Below are 16863 nucleotides of genomic sequence, written 5' to 3'. Positions count from 1 at the left end.
TTATAAAACCAAACAATTATTTTCATTGTTTTACTCTAGATCTGTCTGTATGGGGTTTTTAATGTGAAGATTTAGGATGTCAGCATCTGAGTGGTTGCCTTTAGTTTCTTCCTATAATCCAGGTTTTACATTTGACTTAATTAAAATTCATCAGAACAATAATTTTTCTGTCTCTATTAGAATGAGACAAGTATTGACTGAGAAGACTGTTTGAGTAGTTGTCTGTGTTTAGTCTATTATAATCTTGTATGCTTTTCAAATGCATGTTAGATGTTCTTTTTAGAAGTTTTTTGCAATATTTTGTCAGTTAGCACCATGATGCTTTTAGGAAGTATGTGCTCTGTAGCTCTTAATTCTGTTGTAAAGGTCCCAATTGCATCTATACTCAAAGATGCAAAACAATATTTATTTTTTAAGTAATGATATAATTTCTGTTGAACTTTTGCTGGTAAGGATTATCACGTGCTAAACTTCTGCTAGGATAACTTCAAGTGAAATACTAATTTGTGAATGCACAGATAAATTCAGAGATGCTGATGTGTTAAGTATCACCACACATACCAACAGCACACAGTTAGCATGCAGCAGCATTTTTACTGGTTTGAGTTTTTGTTCATTCTTTGTTATGAGTACTTTATTTGTGAAGCAGTGAGCAAGATGTCCTGGTCAGTTTTAGTGCCATTTCTGGCACTGCACTACAGTATTCAGAAGCAAAATCTTCACCTTTGCATTCCAGTACCAAGGCATAGTCTGGATGTAGATAGCAAGCAGCTATGCTGTTAGACCTCCCACATACAGTCTCATAAAGTGGGATAACATTGTGAGTTGTTACAGGTCATGCATTACCATACTGTCTGGATGTCACTGTAGTTCTTAAAGTGAAATAGTTGCATGTTTGTAAGATTGTTAAACTGTGTTCCATAGAAGCCAGTATTTCTTCTTTAATCCGATCAATGAATTAATTGGCAGAGCAGTTTGTAAGTCTTTCTTTAAAGATGAGTTTTGTTTGATGATCACTGTTAGTCTCTGTCCAAAGAAGATGGAAACATGAATTCAAATTGCTTATGACAATGGCCTAATACCAACAACCTCTGTAAAAAAGTAAGTTGGGCACTTTGTTCAGGATACGGTGTTGAAAACTGGGCCAGAAGGAAATGTGACTAATGAAGAATGTGGGAGTAATAATCAATAGAATGGTAATTAGTATCTATGCATTAAATAGAAAGGAGGAGAAAAAAAAAAAATCTGAGTTCTCTTAATCCATGCATTTTTCCACTCTTTTTAATCAATAATGACTTGTTTTCAGATGTCAAAGACAACTCTTTCAGTCGGTCCCGGAGTTCTAGTGTAACTAGCATTGACAAAGAGTCACGAGAGGCAATTTCAGCTCTTCATTTCTGTGAGACTTTCACGAGAAAGACTGATACGTCGCCTTCCCCATGCCTGTGGGTTGGAACCACGCTGGGTACAGTGCTCGTCATTGTACTGAATTTACCCCCAGGAGGAGAGCAAAGACTTCTTCAGCCAGTAATTGTTTCTCCTAGTGGTATGTATAAAGCAGGCAAGCTAAAGCATACTGAAATAAAGTATTGTTGGTGTTCTCTGTTTTTTGGGGTTTTTTTAAGAAACTTTTTCCCAATTGGGAATGAAAAATTGATACATAGTCCATTGATCTAGCAGCTACCAAGGTTAATAATCCTGATTGTTTACTTCATTACTAGGGTTTTAAAGTTGCAAAGTTGAAAATATGATCTCGTATAATACAAAAATACCACTTTTATGTATACTTGATGAGAAACCCATGTTTGCTAGCCTTAATGTAGTGCCTGGCAATTATTAAACAGAGATGAAAGAAGCAATGCATTTACTTTCTCAGTCGTGAGGTAAGAAACTTAAGTTTCCTGAGTCATGAAAAGGGAAGACAAGAGTTGTATAATAAGCAACTAGTTTTAAATATTAGTCATAAAACTATTCCTTTGGGTTGCTGTGAAAGCTTCATGTATCTTGTTTTTTTTTCTGCTACACAGCAAGTGATTTTGTTGTAATTATATATGAATGGTTTGCTGACTGTGCTGTTAGACATAGGTCTAACTTTTCTGCTACCATTGTCTCATGCAGAACATGCTGCTCTGCTCCACCCAGCTTACACAAATGCTGTTTGATTGAAATAGTGATTTGGAATACTGTGACCTCTAGACCATATATGTGATTTGTGCCTATCAAGTATGATATGGACAGCAATATTGACATTTGGTAATATTTAAAGGCAAGGCTGCAGGCTAGACAGTGTTTAATCACTGGATCTGCAGCATAAGCCTTAAAAAGGTACTGCCATTCATGAGTGTTTATTTTTGTTCTATACTTAGCAAATGCTCATATTTTTCCAGTTACAAGTAAAGCAAAATAGTGTTACTTTAAGATCTGACATACAGAATAGTAGGAAGGAAAAACATTCCCTCTTTCTTTTTATTCTATAGTAGATTCAAACAGGAACTGCAGAGAAGGAAAAAAAATGTAGCCCTCATGTTACTTTATTGAAGAAAAAATAAATGTTCACATTTGACTAATAACAATGATTGTTGATATTAAGCACACTATCACAGAATCCTAGAATTGTTTTGGTTGGAAAGGACCTCTGAGATCAAGTCCAATCATTGACCTAACACCACCATGGCTATTGAAGTACATCCTTAAGTGCCATGTCTACACGTTTATTTGAACACCTCCAGGGATGGTGGCTCCACCACCTCCCTGGGCAATGTATTCCAATGCTTGACCACTCTTTCAGTAAAGAAATTTTTTCCTAATAACCATTCTAAACCTTTCCTGGTGCAACTTGAGGCCATTTCCTGTCATCCTCTCACTTGATATTAGGCAAAAGAGACCAATCCCCACCTCACTACAGCTTCCTTATAGGCAATTGTAGAGAGCAATGAGGTCTTGCCTTTTCTCCAGGCTAAATCCCAGTTTCCTCAGCTGTTCTTCCTAAGGCTTGTTCTCCAGACTCCTCACCAGCTTTGTTGACCTACTCTGGACTTGTTTCAGCAACTCAATGTCCTTCTTGTACTGAGGGACCCAAAACTAAACACAGTATTCAAGGTGCTATGCTCAGGAAAGATTTAAAGAAGATACATTTGTGACAGTGACCTTGGCTACGAATGTGCATTCCAGTTTGACTCATCTTATGAAAATTCAGAGTTTTTGTTCAATTTAATAGCAGACTATGCATGTACTTAATACTTGAACTGGTGTAGCATTTCTCTGAACATTTGTGCTCCTGCGTGTGCTTTGCTGACTCTTAGGTAAATGTCCAGATGTTTTAGTGCATTTGTCGTGCTACAGAGACAAGCCTAAGTTCTTGCTTTCTTTTCATTGTGGTAGCTTCCTAAAGCAATTGGGTAGCTTGAAAGAATTTACCAGAACTATTTTAGAAATATGTTTAACTTCTTTTTCCTAGGAACCATCCTAAGGCTTAAAGGGGCTATCTTGAGAATGGCTTTTCTGGATACTACAGGATCTTTGGTTCCACCAGCACATGAGCCCTGGAGGGAACACAATGTTCCTGAAGATAAAGATGAAAAAGATAAGTCGAAAAAGCGAAGACCTGTCTCAGTGTCTCCCTCTTCTTCTCAGGAAATCAGTGAAAACCAGTACGCAGTGATATGCTCAGAAAAGCAAGCAAAAGTTATCTCATTGCCATCCCAGAACTGTATTTATAAGCAAAACATAACAGAGACTTCTTTTGTTCTTCGTGGAGACATAGTGTCATTGAGTAATAGTATCTGCCTTGCATGTTTCTGTGCCAATGGACATATTATGACTTTTAGGTAAGACCTGTTTGACAGTAACTTAAATATAGAAAGAAGTGGTAGTCTTGTTAGGTAAAAAGTCCCTGTAAGGACATCAATTTCTCTTTCAGTTACTTTCACTCAGTGTTGATGAATGTCTAACACTTGGAACTGGCAAGATTTGGTTATTCATTCTTACTACTTTATGCCTTTAATACACTAAAAGTCTACCAGTTTAGCTCAACCTACTCCTGATTCAACAAGTAGTCCCAAATGTGTGATATAGGTCTGTAAGTTGATAAAGTTTGTTTAAAAGGTGAATTTACGCCCTAATGGATAAAACTGCCTTGAGTCAGACTTTCAGCTGGTACTTGACCACAAACTGTCCCCCCTTTTCCCCCCCACCCCCGAGTTGTTTGTAGCATCCTCAAGATCACCATTTTGTGTGGTTTGTCACGTCTTACAGGCCTTAAACCCAGGCTATAAAGGCAAAATCAATTGCTAGCAGTTGTAGTAAAGAGTTTCAGTTGTAAGTTTAAATGTGTAAAAAGTACTTACATGTCACTTAGGTAATTTTAATATGTCCATTCTATTAAGTAACTCCAAATGCTACTTTATCATGAACCTAAGTGTGTATATACCTATACCCTTGCATCTACACTTTAGTCATGGTTAATGCTAAGAACTGAACTTAATAATAATGTTCAGGAAATTCTTATTTCCTCAGAATTAATTTTATTTTCTAATTAACTTTGCACAGAGGTAGGTGCTAAATTGTAAATATTGAATTTTTATGTTGTAAAGGGAAGTTGAACTCCTACGGATGAACTCCTAAGGAGTAACTCCATCTCATAAGCATGAATTGCTGCTGGGAAGTGGCCTTAATGGGCTGTTTCTGTCAAAGCATTGTTATTGTACCCAAGATGCCCAGTTCTTGTCTTCTGGTATACATCTATATGGGATTTATGATTTTGTTACAGATTTATTTGTTACTATGAAAATGATATAATGGATGTCATGCTTGTCCTATCTGTTCTAATGTTTCTGTTTTGTCTTAAAGCTGGAAGGATGTTTTATGCTTCCATCAGCAGAGCATTTCTCTGTTACTAAGTCATTCATAAGAGTATTCATGTTAGTTGTGTGCACAGTAGAAGTGTCATTCTTCATGATGCACTTTTTATTTTTCACCTGTACAACTTGCCTCCAAAGTTACGTTATCAGTTCTCCCTCCTCTTCTCGCAAAGCCTCCTGCTAGGAGATAGTCCACAATGTATAAAATGGAAGTTTAACATTTAGAAATCTGCATCTTCCTTTTTCATTGCTTTTGGCTTCACTTTACACCTTTACTGCTTTTTCAGGCTTTAGAAACAATATTGCACAGATGGCTTCTGCAGCAGAAGCTGCTTAACATATTGTGTGTATGTTTGAAGCTAACATCTTATGTAAATTAGGGGTTTTGTGAAAATTTCAGAGGGTGTTCTTGAGACAATGGTTTGTTTGGGGTTCAGTTTATCAAGCCTTCAGGTGTTCTGTCTCTTCTTGCATTCATTATTGCTTTGAGGGAGACAAATATTTTGTAGCAAGAGCATTGTTACAGTTTGAGTGTGCTGCATCTGTTCTTTGGTAGCTTGATGCAGTAAGCACTGTAGTTTATATGTGCACAATCAGAAAACAGAAGGTAAGCAAACTCTGCTGTAATAGATCTTCCTCTTGAAATATGTGGTCAGCTAAAAAAGGTGGACGTAATTCATAAGGTTGAAACTACTGGGTTCTGCTTTCCTTTGAAAGCTTACCCCTGCATATTTCAGTGTTCTTGAGGAGAGATCTTTCAGACTTGCATATTTAGTCAAGGAGAAGCTCTTCATCCTGAGAGAAGAGGCTGGATACTTAATTCTAAATTTTTGGTAGACACTCTTGCAAAAAAACTTCATTAATATTTACAGAATCATGTGCTAATCAAATCTGTGATTTATATGCTCAAAGTATCACTTAAATTGTGCTTTTAAATGTATCTGTGATGCAGATGCTTGCATTTCAAATCTGAGGTGCCTACCTTAAAAATCTAATATTTATGTTTTGAGATATTGTAATTGCATTAAATGATAGCCTGTTTGTGGTACTTAGGCAGGTTATTAAAAGAAACTTAATGCATTGCTGTTTAAAAATGAGCTATTTAATCAATAGTAGACAATCAGACTGTATTTAATGTCTTTTGTTGTTGTTCTTTTGAAGTTTGCCAAGTTTAAGGCCATTGCTGGATGTATATTATCTGCCGCTGACCAATATGCGGATAGCCAGAACATTCTGCTTCACCAATAATGGACAAGCACTCTATCTTGTCTCACCAACTGAAATACAGAGGCTCACTTACAGTCAAGAAACGTGTGAAAATCTTCAGGTGACTTATTATTTGATTACTCTTTTCTTATATATGCTCTGAGGCTCTTGGGTCTAGATCCATGATGCTTGTAGTAATCAAATTTATCATAAGGCTGAGCACTTTAGCTTTCATGCTTTGATTTTTCTCACTATAGCATCAGATTCAGGATGAATTGCTTTTACTGTTTTAATTTTACTCTTACATCCATCCTGTTGCATTTGAATCCATTTCTTTCTTCATTTGTTATTTTTGATCCGTAGAAAAATTCCTATGAAATTTAAGGTGCAGTTACTGAAACTTCTGTGTTCAGTCAGTGCTGAAATAGGTGAATGCTGACATAATTAGGGAATGCTAACCCAGGATACTTGGAAGTTATTATGTGTTGAGGGTATTAACATCTTGAAAAGATTCTCAGTCATGCTTCAGCTTGAAAGGTTTATAGAATACTGAAATAGTAGAGATGCAGGCTGTAAGTTCTACTGTGGTACCATGCATGGATATGAGTATGAATATTTTTAGGTATAGTTTCAACAGAACAAAATCAGGAGTGTTGCCCAAGTTGTTGAGGGGTAAATACAGCTTCACTTGAACCTATTTCTTTGCTACTGAATTTCATGAACTGTAAGCTTGCAACTATAAAACCAGAAAATTTGTAAAGATTCTTGTAATATGCTTTTGTTTCATGAGTTGCCTTACGTAGGCAGATGTCTGTTAAAGCATATTCATTTTGAAATTCCAATCCACAAAAGACATCCTCAAAATGAAAGAATATTCCATTAATTTGTGTATGAAATAATGTATGCCTTGTTGTCTCTTGATTGCAAAGGAAATGTTAGGTGAGCTCTTCACTCCTGTAGAAACACCGGAAGCACCAAACAGGGGGTTCTTTAAAGGACTGTTTGGAGGTGGGGCACAATCACTTGACAGAGAAGAACTCTGTAAGTTTTCAGCATTTGTTATTTTTCTAGAATTGCTACCCAAGTGATCCTTTGGAAATGTATTACCTGTGTTAATAGAACATTACAGCTGCAAAATGAAAAGAAGGGAATGGGAACTATTCTTTTGTAGCTTTTGTGTTCTACACCTTACAAACAAGATCAGGCTCCTTTGCCTTAATTGTTCAGGAGTGGATTATAAAAGAAGAAATGGAACAACTGCTATGATTTTTATTCATTTTTGTCAAGTGCATAGTTCTGACCATTATTTTCTTAATGCTGTTAACTGGAAGGGGCTGGTTCTGGAGAACACTACTCTGGATAGTGAGACAATTAAAACTCATTCTGCTTCAGTTCACTTGCTAGCTGCTGCTTCATCATATGACTTGCGCAAAGATGCCTTAAAGAGAGAAATGGACAGAACTGTATGTAGTTCAATTCAGTTCTCTGTTCATGGGAGAGTGGAATTCACATTTGGTGAAGTTCTTATTGCTTTATCATTTTGCATTGTGTTTTGATTATGCCATTTTTACTGTGGTGGCATATCACATTTTAATATAATCAAGGAAAGTAACTTACACTTACTCCTAGATGAAAAGCCCTATTGTGCAGGATTATTTGTAAGCACGATTTCATTTATAACATGAAGCATAGCTGTTAAACCAGACAAGGCTCCCTGGCATTCCTTTCTTTCTATTGGTTCTTTTGATTGATCCAATAAAAATAGTAGTGTTTACCATTTGTCCCTGTATGTATTGAACATCAAATATGTAGAGGTCACTTACTGCCTTAAAAATTCTATCGATAGAATACTTGAGTAACCTTTAAAATTATTACTTATATAGCTATTAGAGAAACTCATGTGCATAAATTATATATTCAATTATTATGACTGGGGCAGGGAAAAACTGCCTCTTCATGGCAAAAAAGTGCTTTTGTACCTCTGGAAGCATCTCTGCACATAATTTCTAGTTTCCACCATCAGTTCGGCAGAAGGAAAATATTCAGGGGAAAAAGCCTAATTGTAGCCTGAAAGCAAGTTCAATGACAATTCAAGACATCTGAAAATGTATACCATTTCTCTTTTTCATTCTTGAGAATTCACAGAGATGTTTTTGTTAATTAAAATCGAAATTATTCTTCCTAGAAGCATAAAATCAAATCAGTAAATCTTGAACTACTGCAGCAGACATGGTTAAAAAGGTTAATAGCATTTTTCCTAGAGGTGGAAGAAAATACTCGCAACAGTTTCAGTGTTTATATCAAAAGTTAAAAGATTGCTTGGTTTGACTTCAACATCCAAAAATGTTTTGGCCTTCACTCAAATTTTTGTGGAGCATACAACTCAGCATGAGATGGACATCTATTATATGTCTAGACTGAGCTAGGAGGCTGACGTTCCCTTATGAGCAAGGGAAATGTAGTCAGTGCAGTCACTGAAGTCTAGAGAGGTGTTCAGCTGACCGTGCACGGATGTTTGCTTTAGGTTGAGCTGATTTGTTCTTACAACTGTGCTGCCTTTTCATAGTTTAGGTTACATTACTTTTACAAGATGTTTACAATAGTGACAGCTAGACACCTAATCTTCAGCTATCTGGATCTAAAACAACTTCCACCAAAGGAATATTCTGCTGCTGAAATCATACTGGCTGGCTACACCAGCAAAACAATGCCAGAAATGGCTGCAGTTTGTATTTTCAAAATCCTCCTGCTTTGTCTGCTGAGCTCCCAAAACCCTTCCCCCCATGAAGCAAGCTGTAATCTTGAAAATGGCTTCACCAGTACAATTCTCTTCATGGCTAGCTCTGAGAGTTTTAGGTTCACACTTGAGCTATGAAAAGGTTATAAACTTATTGATGATAGGTTGGACTCGGTGATCTCCAAGGTCTCTTCCACCCTGGTTTATTCTATTCTATAATCTGCCTGGAAATTAGTTACTATTGCACATAGTCACATCTGTGATTGGGTGTTTGGTGTCCATGCAAAAAATGGCATCTCTTTATTAATCTGTTACTATTCTGTTCTTGCTGCTCTGCAAATTACTCCAGTTGGGGAATCAGCATCTGGGAAGGCATCAAGGAGTCTTGCTCAGCATATTCCTGGTCCTGGGGGTATTGAAGGTGTCAAAGGAGCAGCATCCGGTGTAGTTGGTGAGCTAGCACGAGCCCGGTTGGCCCTAGATGAAAGAGGACAAAAACTAGGAGAACTGGAAGAAAAAACTGCAGCTATGCTTTACAGTGCTGACTCTTTCTCTAAACATGCTCATGAGGTGAGTCTGTTATATGTGAAAATGAACATTAAACTGATTCATTATAAAATAAATGTAGGTTTTACAAGTAACTGACTTCTGCAAAGACATATTGGAGGTTGTTAAATGGAATGCAGTATTACTGATTAAAGGACACTTCCCTTTTCTCTATCAATCATTACTTCTAAAGTATTCATGTGAACAGCCTTGTCTTGTGGCACGTTGGTCGAGTACCTACCTTCTGCCTGAGTGGCATATAGACTTCCAAAAGTGCAGCACAGTTCCCATTTCTTAAAGAATTTGTTACTGAACTAGATGAGTAATACTCTGTGGAATTCCTGTGGTTGTTAAAGACCCAATTATTCTATGCCAACCCCACAGGTCCAAGTTATTTTTTTTTTGTCCCCCCTCAGTATCAACATTGGATGGCTGTTTTCTTCCATGTTCTTGCACATCTTTCCAACCCCTAAGCTCCTGTGCAACCTTTTCATTCTCCCAAATGTGTCCTTTTTTTAATACATCTGAGGAGAGATGATCATCAGTGATAATACCATTAGAAAATTGATCATGCTAAACCCAGCTGTTCAGCAGTGCAGTTGTGGGTTTGAGAAGCTTCACTAAAGTCTCTCTTGCACAGGTTTGTAGGCATATGATTTGTTTGTATATGTACATTACATAAACAGTAATTAAAACTTGGGGTTTGTATTTTGTTTTATTTTTTCAGATGATGCTGAAGTACAAAGACAAGAAGTGGTACCAATTCTGATGCTGCTCATCAATTACATCTGTTTTAATTTTGTCCTGATGGAAAAAATACTTTTCATTAATTTTGGCAGGACCACTGAAATTTAAAGGAGTATTCACCATTGAATACTGTTGTTTCCTAGCACAAATCACACACTTTTACCTCAGTCGTGGCTTTAACTGAGGAGCTTTATATTTAAAAGAAAAAACACACAGAAAAACCAAACTTGAGTGTTTTTGTAGCTGTTGGTTAGCTGACAGTGGTAACAGCAGGTAAACTAGAATATGTGGGAAAAAGGGTAAAGGAAAAATGTGGTGTGAGATGGACAGGGGCAATGCAGGGTCAATCTTGTGTTAATATTTCATATGCCAAAAGTTTTTCTGCTATTGTAATTGCTGCCAGTGTTATACCCTCCTGTGAGGAGAGGCAATAAATCAGGAGTCCAAGAGCTGGAATAAAGATGTTTGTCTTGCTGGATGGTAGCTGACTTACACTTACCTTCTCTAGGACTCACTATATTTACCATTATTGTTGAAGAGTTGAAGTCTACTGTCACTTCTTTCATCAGAAGAGCTTGGAAGCTTGCAAGATATCTTGTTGAAAATTGTATACATAGTTGACCTGTGCATAGTCTTTTCTTGGACCCCTGATCTAGGATTCCTGTATTCATATTCAGTGAAGTGCAAACCAAGAATATACAATTTTTGCATTAAAGTCAAGTGAATAATATGACTGGAATGTGTCAAGCTGGGAGTTTTCATTCGTGTCATAGCTGTGCAATGTGAAAAGTGGTAACACTTTCATTGTGGTAACAGTACTTCAACTTCTGTTGAGTTAAATATTTTTTGCCAAAGCCAGTTACTGGTTCAATTTATATAACATTTAGTATTGGCTGTGAGTTCCATTCATGCTGTGACTTCTATAAATGTTTAACAGAATGTATCTGCAGCTGTTAATTAAAATAGCTGAGACAGTTTTCCTCAAAACTTAATTTTGAGATGCCCCTTTATCTGATTTCATAGTAAAGGACTGATCTTGGCCTCAGGTTTTCAAACCGTTTTACACTCTGTGGAGGTGCTGATGCATGAATAATGGCAAGCATCTAATATTTAGTAGTTATCAATATAGTCTTTAGCAAATTTCTGAATCCTGCTAGTAGAGCTATTTTACAAGTACTTCTCTCAGCCCCACCCAGCACTAAAGGCAATTGGCCTGAAGTTTGGATTTAGTCTCTAAAGCAGTGTTTTCAACATGGGCACTGGGAAGTGTTCACTTTGTGAACTAATTAGTGAAATAATGCTCAGTTTGGGTAAGGTAAACAGTATAGCTGAGCAGCTGCACTAGAGCTGTAACAGTGGAAATTATCAGTGCCCTTTTAAAAAGATAATTCCTTAAATAAATCTTTGCATTTCAAAAGTTAATTTATACTCTTTTTCTTAGAGCAAGAACAGTTACTGACTGGATTTGTTTTATGAAAGGGAGCACTTAGGAGCTGGCAGCTCTGCATTGTCTGAAATTAGTCATTTGAGTTTGCTTTTCCAAGCATGTTTGGGTTTTTTTTTTCACCACACTTTCTGAATGTTCCCAAAGCAAAACCGTGGTTATTCTTGTGTTGTAAAGTGATGCAAATAAGGCAACCTTACAAAACACTTACAGGATGCCAAATACTGAAGTTACCAATGGTTCATGATCAATGTTTTGGTGGTTTGGTTTTTTTCACATGAAATGCAAATATATTTGGTCTTTACAGCACAAATTGAAACATTTTCTGATTATAAGCATAGTGTCATTTAACTACAAAGTACAAGTGAAGTCTGTTGCCAGACGTGTCCGCCACTCAAAGAGCAGGACAATTTGAACAAGCGTCATTATGATTTCTTAATGGTTCTGTCTTGTACCTACTGAGGCAATGTACAGCTACTCACCACACAGCTTTTGCTCTCTACATGGTTTATTTTAAGTGTAATTAATGCATATTTAAATCATCACTATGGCAATAAAAATCCAGATTGGAGAAAACAAGGTAAACAACTGTCCATTTCCAAAAGTAAAACACCCTAGCTGACACTTGTCACCTTCATTCTCTTGCATTTGAGTTGACTGGTTTAACATTTGACCTGGTGAAGATTAGACTGTGTTTCAGAGCAAGAGAATCCTGGAAAATGAGTCTGGTCAGGTTCTAGGGGAGAGGATGGTAAAAGTACTCTTCAGAAAACCGTATCAGTTCAATGGAAGATGACCTTGCTTTGAAAGCAAAACAAACTTAACTTTCTCAAGAAACATTTGACAACCACCAGCAAGCAAAAAAGTAAGAGGCAATGAGAGACCATCTGCCAGTTCAAGAAGAGTAGTGGTTTATTTGGTATTGCAGAATTTGTCACAGTAGAATCCTTTTTTCTCTTGCATATGTTCAGAACATGCTTCTATATTTGAAAACTAATTGAGTGATTGCTCATGAGATGAATACACAAATGGGTTTTGGTCAATAAAAGGGGCTATGTACAACTTCAGTCTAAAATGTTCCTTTTTCCTTCTGTCTGGAAGGAAGTTGATCATGCACACATTGTTCCATCATATTTTGCTATTGGTGCACCTTTTGTACAGCAATGTATATTGAAATCTGGGGGGAGAAGTACCCCTTCTTGTTTTGAGGGTTTTGCCAGGGTTTTAGTTGTGTGACATTTTTTTTCAGTGTCTGGAAAACCATAAAACTTTTTCATTCTTCTTGATGGAAGTGTAAGAAACTGCTGCTACCTGTCTGTTTATATGTAGTGTGTCTCATTAGGAACTGTAAACTGAAGAAGCTTTTCTTCACTTTTAGTCCTGCCAAATTGTAACTTTTGAATGTCAATATGTGTAAATGTGTGTATTCCAAATAAGTCTGAAAGTGTTACACCACAGGCATCTCCGGTTATTTGTTCTTCAGCAAATGGTCAGTTATGAAATACAGTAGTATATAGTTGTGTTCCTTGTCTGTCTTTATGCAAAGATTTTTGCCTGAGATGATACTTGCATGGCAAGTTAATTTGGAAAGCTACATCCAAAAGAGAGTATTTGGAAGCAAGTTCATTTCCTTTTTGCCTTTTTGTTTCCCTTTTCTTCTCCATGGTAATTCCAAGGGTTTGTTTTGGTTGCATTTTGTTGTTTGGGGTCTTTTTGTTGTTGGTTGGTTGGGTTTGGGGGGTGGGAAGGGGCGTGTTTTGGGGTGGTTTTGGTTTTTTTTTGCTTAATGGCACTGATCTTACCTGAACTTTTAAACTTGAATTTTTCCTGCACTTTAATTCAGTCATGGAATTTTATCGCTTAATTTTGTTTCTGCATTTGTGCAGTTCAGGTTCATTGTTTGTATATAAACACACATGTTCAATAAAGACTTTAGAACAGATTACTTTCTGGCACATTTGCCAGTATGTGACTATCATTTAGAATGTGTGTTTTCTTAGCAAAAGCTGTATATACAAGTATATACAATATAGAATCTAATGAAAGGCACATATCCTGTGTCAGCTTTCAGTTTATAAATTACTGCAACACTTTCAGATTTGTTACTAGATAATACAATAAAATATGTTATATTTATACATACTGCTTAAGAGTATACTTTTAGTTTTAAATAATTTTTATATGTACACTTCTACCTTTATTTTAAAAAGACTTGTGTTCAATTTTTTAAGTCAAAGTACTTAAAGTATGTAAATTATCCATAGAAGAAGTTGTTTTAAGCTTATGAATACATTCATATCTCATATGGAGATGGTACAATTACTAAGCAATGAAAATAAATAGCCCATTTTGCTTTGCAGAAATTAATCATACTTATTTTTACCTCCCATTTTGAACAATCTTAATTCCCTAAGTATGGAGGGAGTATGGGAAAGAGAGTACATTCAGAAGACTAGCCTGATGTAAAAGTTTTCTCAGTAGCTGACTAGTTTTCTGTGAGAGACTTTCAGTATTATTCCTCCGACGTTAAAATTCCCCAGCACTGAAATGAGGCTTGTCCAGTAAGTATTTTCTTTGAGTAATGTACAAATCTTGATTATACATCAGCTCTTTACATGTAAAATCAGGTTACTTTTTGTATACCAAATATGTTGGAAAACTTACAGCCTGTGGCTGAAGTGCCCTCTTTCTCATCAGAGTTTAACATACCCCAGCCAGCATAGATAGCAGCCGAAGTTCACTGCAGGGAGAAGGGGTTCAGTGCCTTTCCTCCCTCTCCAAGTTGTTGGGTAACTTGTTGGTTGACCCTCTTCTTATTCTAGCCAATTTCCCATGTAATTTCTGTGAATCTTTTTGAGTGGATGTTGATAGCTTTGCTGCTACCACAAAATCTTCATATACTTTGTAGACAGAAAAAGTAAAACAGGAAAAGAGATGTGCTGTATAGGTGAATCAGCTAAATTTGGTTTCAGTTTTCATTGAAAAGCTAAGTTAAGCTGGGCCCATTTCTTCTTATTATGCATGTTACAAAAATGTACTGTGTATCATCTAGTTCATTACTGCTTCAAGCCAGATAAGTGTACTGTATTTCTGCGTTCTTGTACACTTTATATGAAGTTCAGGCTTAAAGGTGTAGCCATTCATTAAAAAAAAAAAAAAGGCAGAAACAGGCAGAAACAGAACAATCCAAGATACAATAAGTATTCCTTTTATTTTTTTCTTGCCAATTGCCTAGAAACGTTTAAGTCATGCAACTGCAAGTTACTTTGACACTGATATTTAAGTTCCTATGTTACGTATTACTGTGCAAATAACTAAGTTAAACTGTTTCAGTTGAAAACATGTAAGGAGTTGTATGTGGATTACCACTACTGTTCAGTAATAGGTGATGCAACGGGAGAGGGGTGGGAACATGTTTTAAATATTCCCTTTTAAAACAGAATTGTAAATAAGCAGTACTGTGTTATTTTAGACCTGAGATCTACTATCTGTAGTGGTTAGAACTAGGAAAACATGCTGCTCTCTAGTTATGCTACTGTTTCATTGTACCAGCATCATGGGGGGGAAATAAAAACAAAAAGTTTGAAAAGCCAGTAAATTTTCCTAACATTGCCCATTTGTGGGTAAGCATGCTTGATGTGTAGCAGTTCTTGTTTATGTATATCTTAGTGTGTACATGTGTGTTTCTTTTTTTCTTCTTGTTCATTGCAAATTATTCTTCAGTTAAGTCTTGCTGAGCCCCACTAGCTCTTCTGAGGGTGATTACTGGAATATGCATTTTTAGGTAGGGTTGCAAATCCATCTGTCTACAAATATAGTTTCATATGAACTGCAAACTGTACTGTTACAAACACAACTATGTTAGATTGCATAGAGTTATTTTATTTACATGTAAACTGAACTATGTCATCATAAAAAACTAAGTATGAAATATTTTTGTAAATAAAAATACCTGTGCAGCTGGTATTTTAAATTTAAAATGTATTATACATTAATGTTTCAGAAAAAAAAAAAGTTCATATATGTGTATATGAATGTGTCATTATGCTGAAGGGCTCTTGATTGGGCAAAATAAACTATTCAAATCTCTCCTGATATGAGTGGAGCTTACTCCTTTTCTTCCTAACCAGTTCTCTTCCTGCTGGCTGGAATACACATTCCTTGCCAAAAGAGGCTTAACTTTTTGCAAGGTGCACTTCATAACATGCAGGGTGGTGTGTGCTTGGAGCACTAACAGTCAGGCTGACACCAGCTAACTCCTAAGAGCATGAGAGGAGAAGTGGTTCATCTTTCCTAGGCCCCTCAGTTTAGGAAAGATGTTAACTTGCTGGAATGTGTACAGAGAAGGGCAACAAAGCTGGTGAGGGGTTTGGAACACAGGCCCTATCAGGAGAGGCTGAGGGAGCTGGGGTTGCTTAGCCTGGAGAAGAGGAGGCTCAGAGGAGACCTTATTGCTCTCTACAACTACCTGAAGGGAGGTTGTAGCCAGGTGGGGGTTGGTCTCTTCTCCCAGGCAATCAGCACCAGAACAGGAGGACACACTCTAAATCTGCACCAGGGGAGGTTTAGGCTGGATGTTAGGAAGAAGTTCTTCACAGAAAGAGTAATTGGCCATTGGAAGGGGCTGCCCCAGGGAGGTGGTGGAGTTACCATCGCTGGAGGTGTTTAGGAAGAGACTGGATGGGATGCTTGTTGCCATGGTTTAGTTGATTGGATGGTGTTGGGTGATAGGTTGGAGTTGATGATCTCAAAGGTCTTTTCCACCCTGGTTAATTCTATTCTATCTGATGTTCCAAGCAGTTCTGAAAGCATTCAGAAACACACAGCTTGAAGGTGATGATATGGAGTCCTGTTATCTTTTTAAGCTATCAGAAAAGTTAAAAATGCTTTGAGTCTGTAAAATGACTTTCATGTCTGCATTTTGACAGTGTTCATTAATCTGTGGTGCACAGAGAGAAGAACTGAAGCTGATCTTTTTTTCTTTTGTGCTCCAGGAGCTGGTATTCTCAGTCCAGTTTCAGCTGGAGATGGGACAACTCTGTCACATCAGGCTGCTTGGAGCAGCCAGATTTGACAATGTCAGCTTGGCTTGCCAAAAGTTTCCACCAGGCTTGTATCCAAACAAACAGAAAAAAAAAATCAGTGGTGTCTCAAATCCTATTCTGAGTCTCCTCAGTCAGACATGTTTATGCATTTGGCCAAAGCAACTCTATCATCTTGCTCCTGAAACATTCCCAAGGAGCCCCTCTACTCAGCACTGGTTAGGCCACACATTGAGTACTGTGTCCAGTTACCCAGTTCCGGGCTCCTCAATTTAAGAAGGG

The 16863-nt window shown here is 37.0% G+C and overlaps 1 protein-coding gene across 10 annotated transcripts in view; it reads left to right on the top strand.

Moving 5' to 3' along the window:
- The window catches only part of STXBP5 (syntaxin binding protein 5), a 109054-nt gene extending 93420 nt beyond the window's left edge, over positions 1-15634 (top strand). For all 10 annotated transcript variants that reach the window (XM_068152316.1, XM_068152384.1, XM_068152370.1 and 7 more), the window contains 6 exons: positions 1307-1546; positions 3458-3827; positions 6021-6186; positions 6995-7106; positions 9152-9372; positions 10076-15634. In XM_068152316.1, coding sequence (XP_068008417.1) covers positions 1307-1546; positions 3458-3827; positions 6021-6186; positions 6995-7106; positions 9152-9372; positions 10076-10117 — 1151 coding nt within the window. In that variant the 3' untranslated portion in view covers positions 10118-15634. The remainder of the gene's footprint in view (positions 1-1306; positions 1547-3457; positions 3828-6020; positions 6187-6994; positions 7107-9151; positions 9373-10075) is intronic.
- Positions 15635-16863: the final 1229 nt, after the last annotated feature.

Source organism: Melanerpes formicivorus, unplaced genomic scaffold (assembly GCF_026170545.1).
Source record: "Melanerpes formicivorus ecotype bairdi unplaced genomic scaffold, bMelFor1.0.p_v2 SCAF_2, whole genome shotgun sequence".
Taxonomy (NCBI): domain Eukaryota; kingdom Metazoa; phylum Chordata; class Aves; order Piciformes; family Picidae; genus Melanerpes; species Melanerpes formicivorus.
This window is presented reverse-complemented; position numbering and strand designations above follow the sequence as displayed.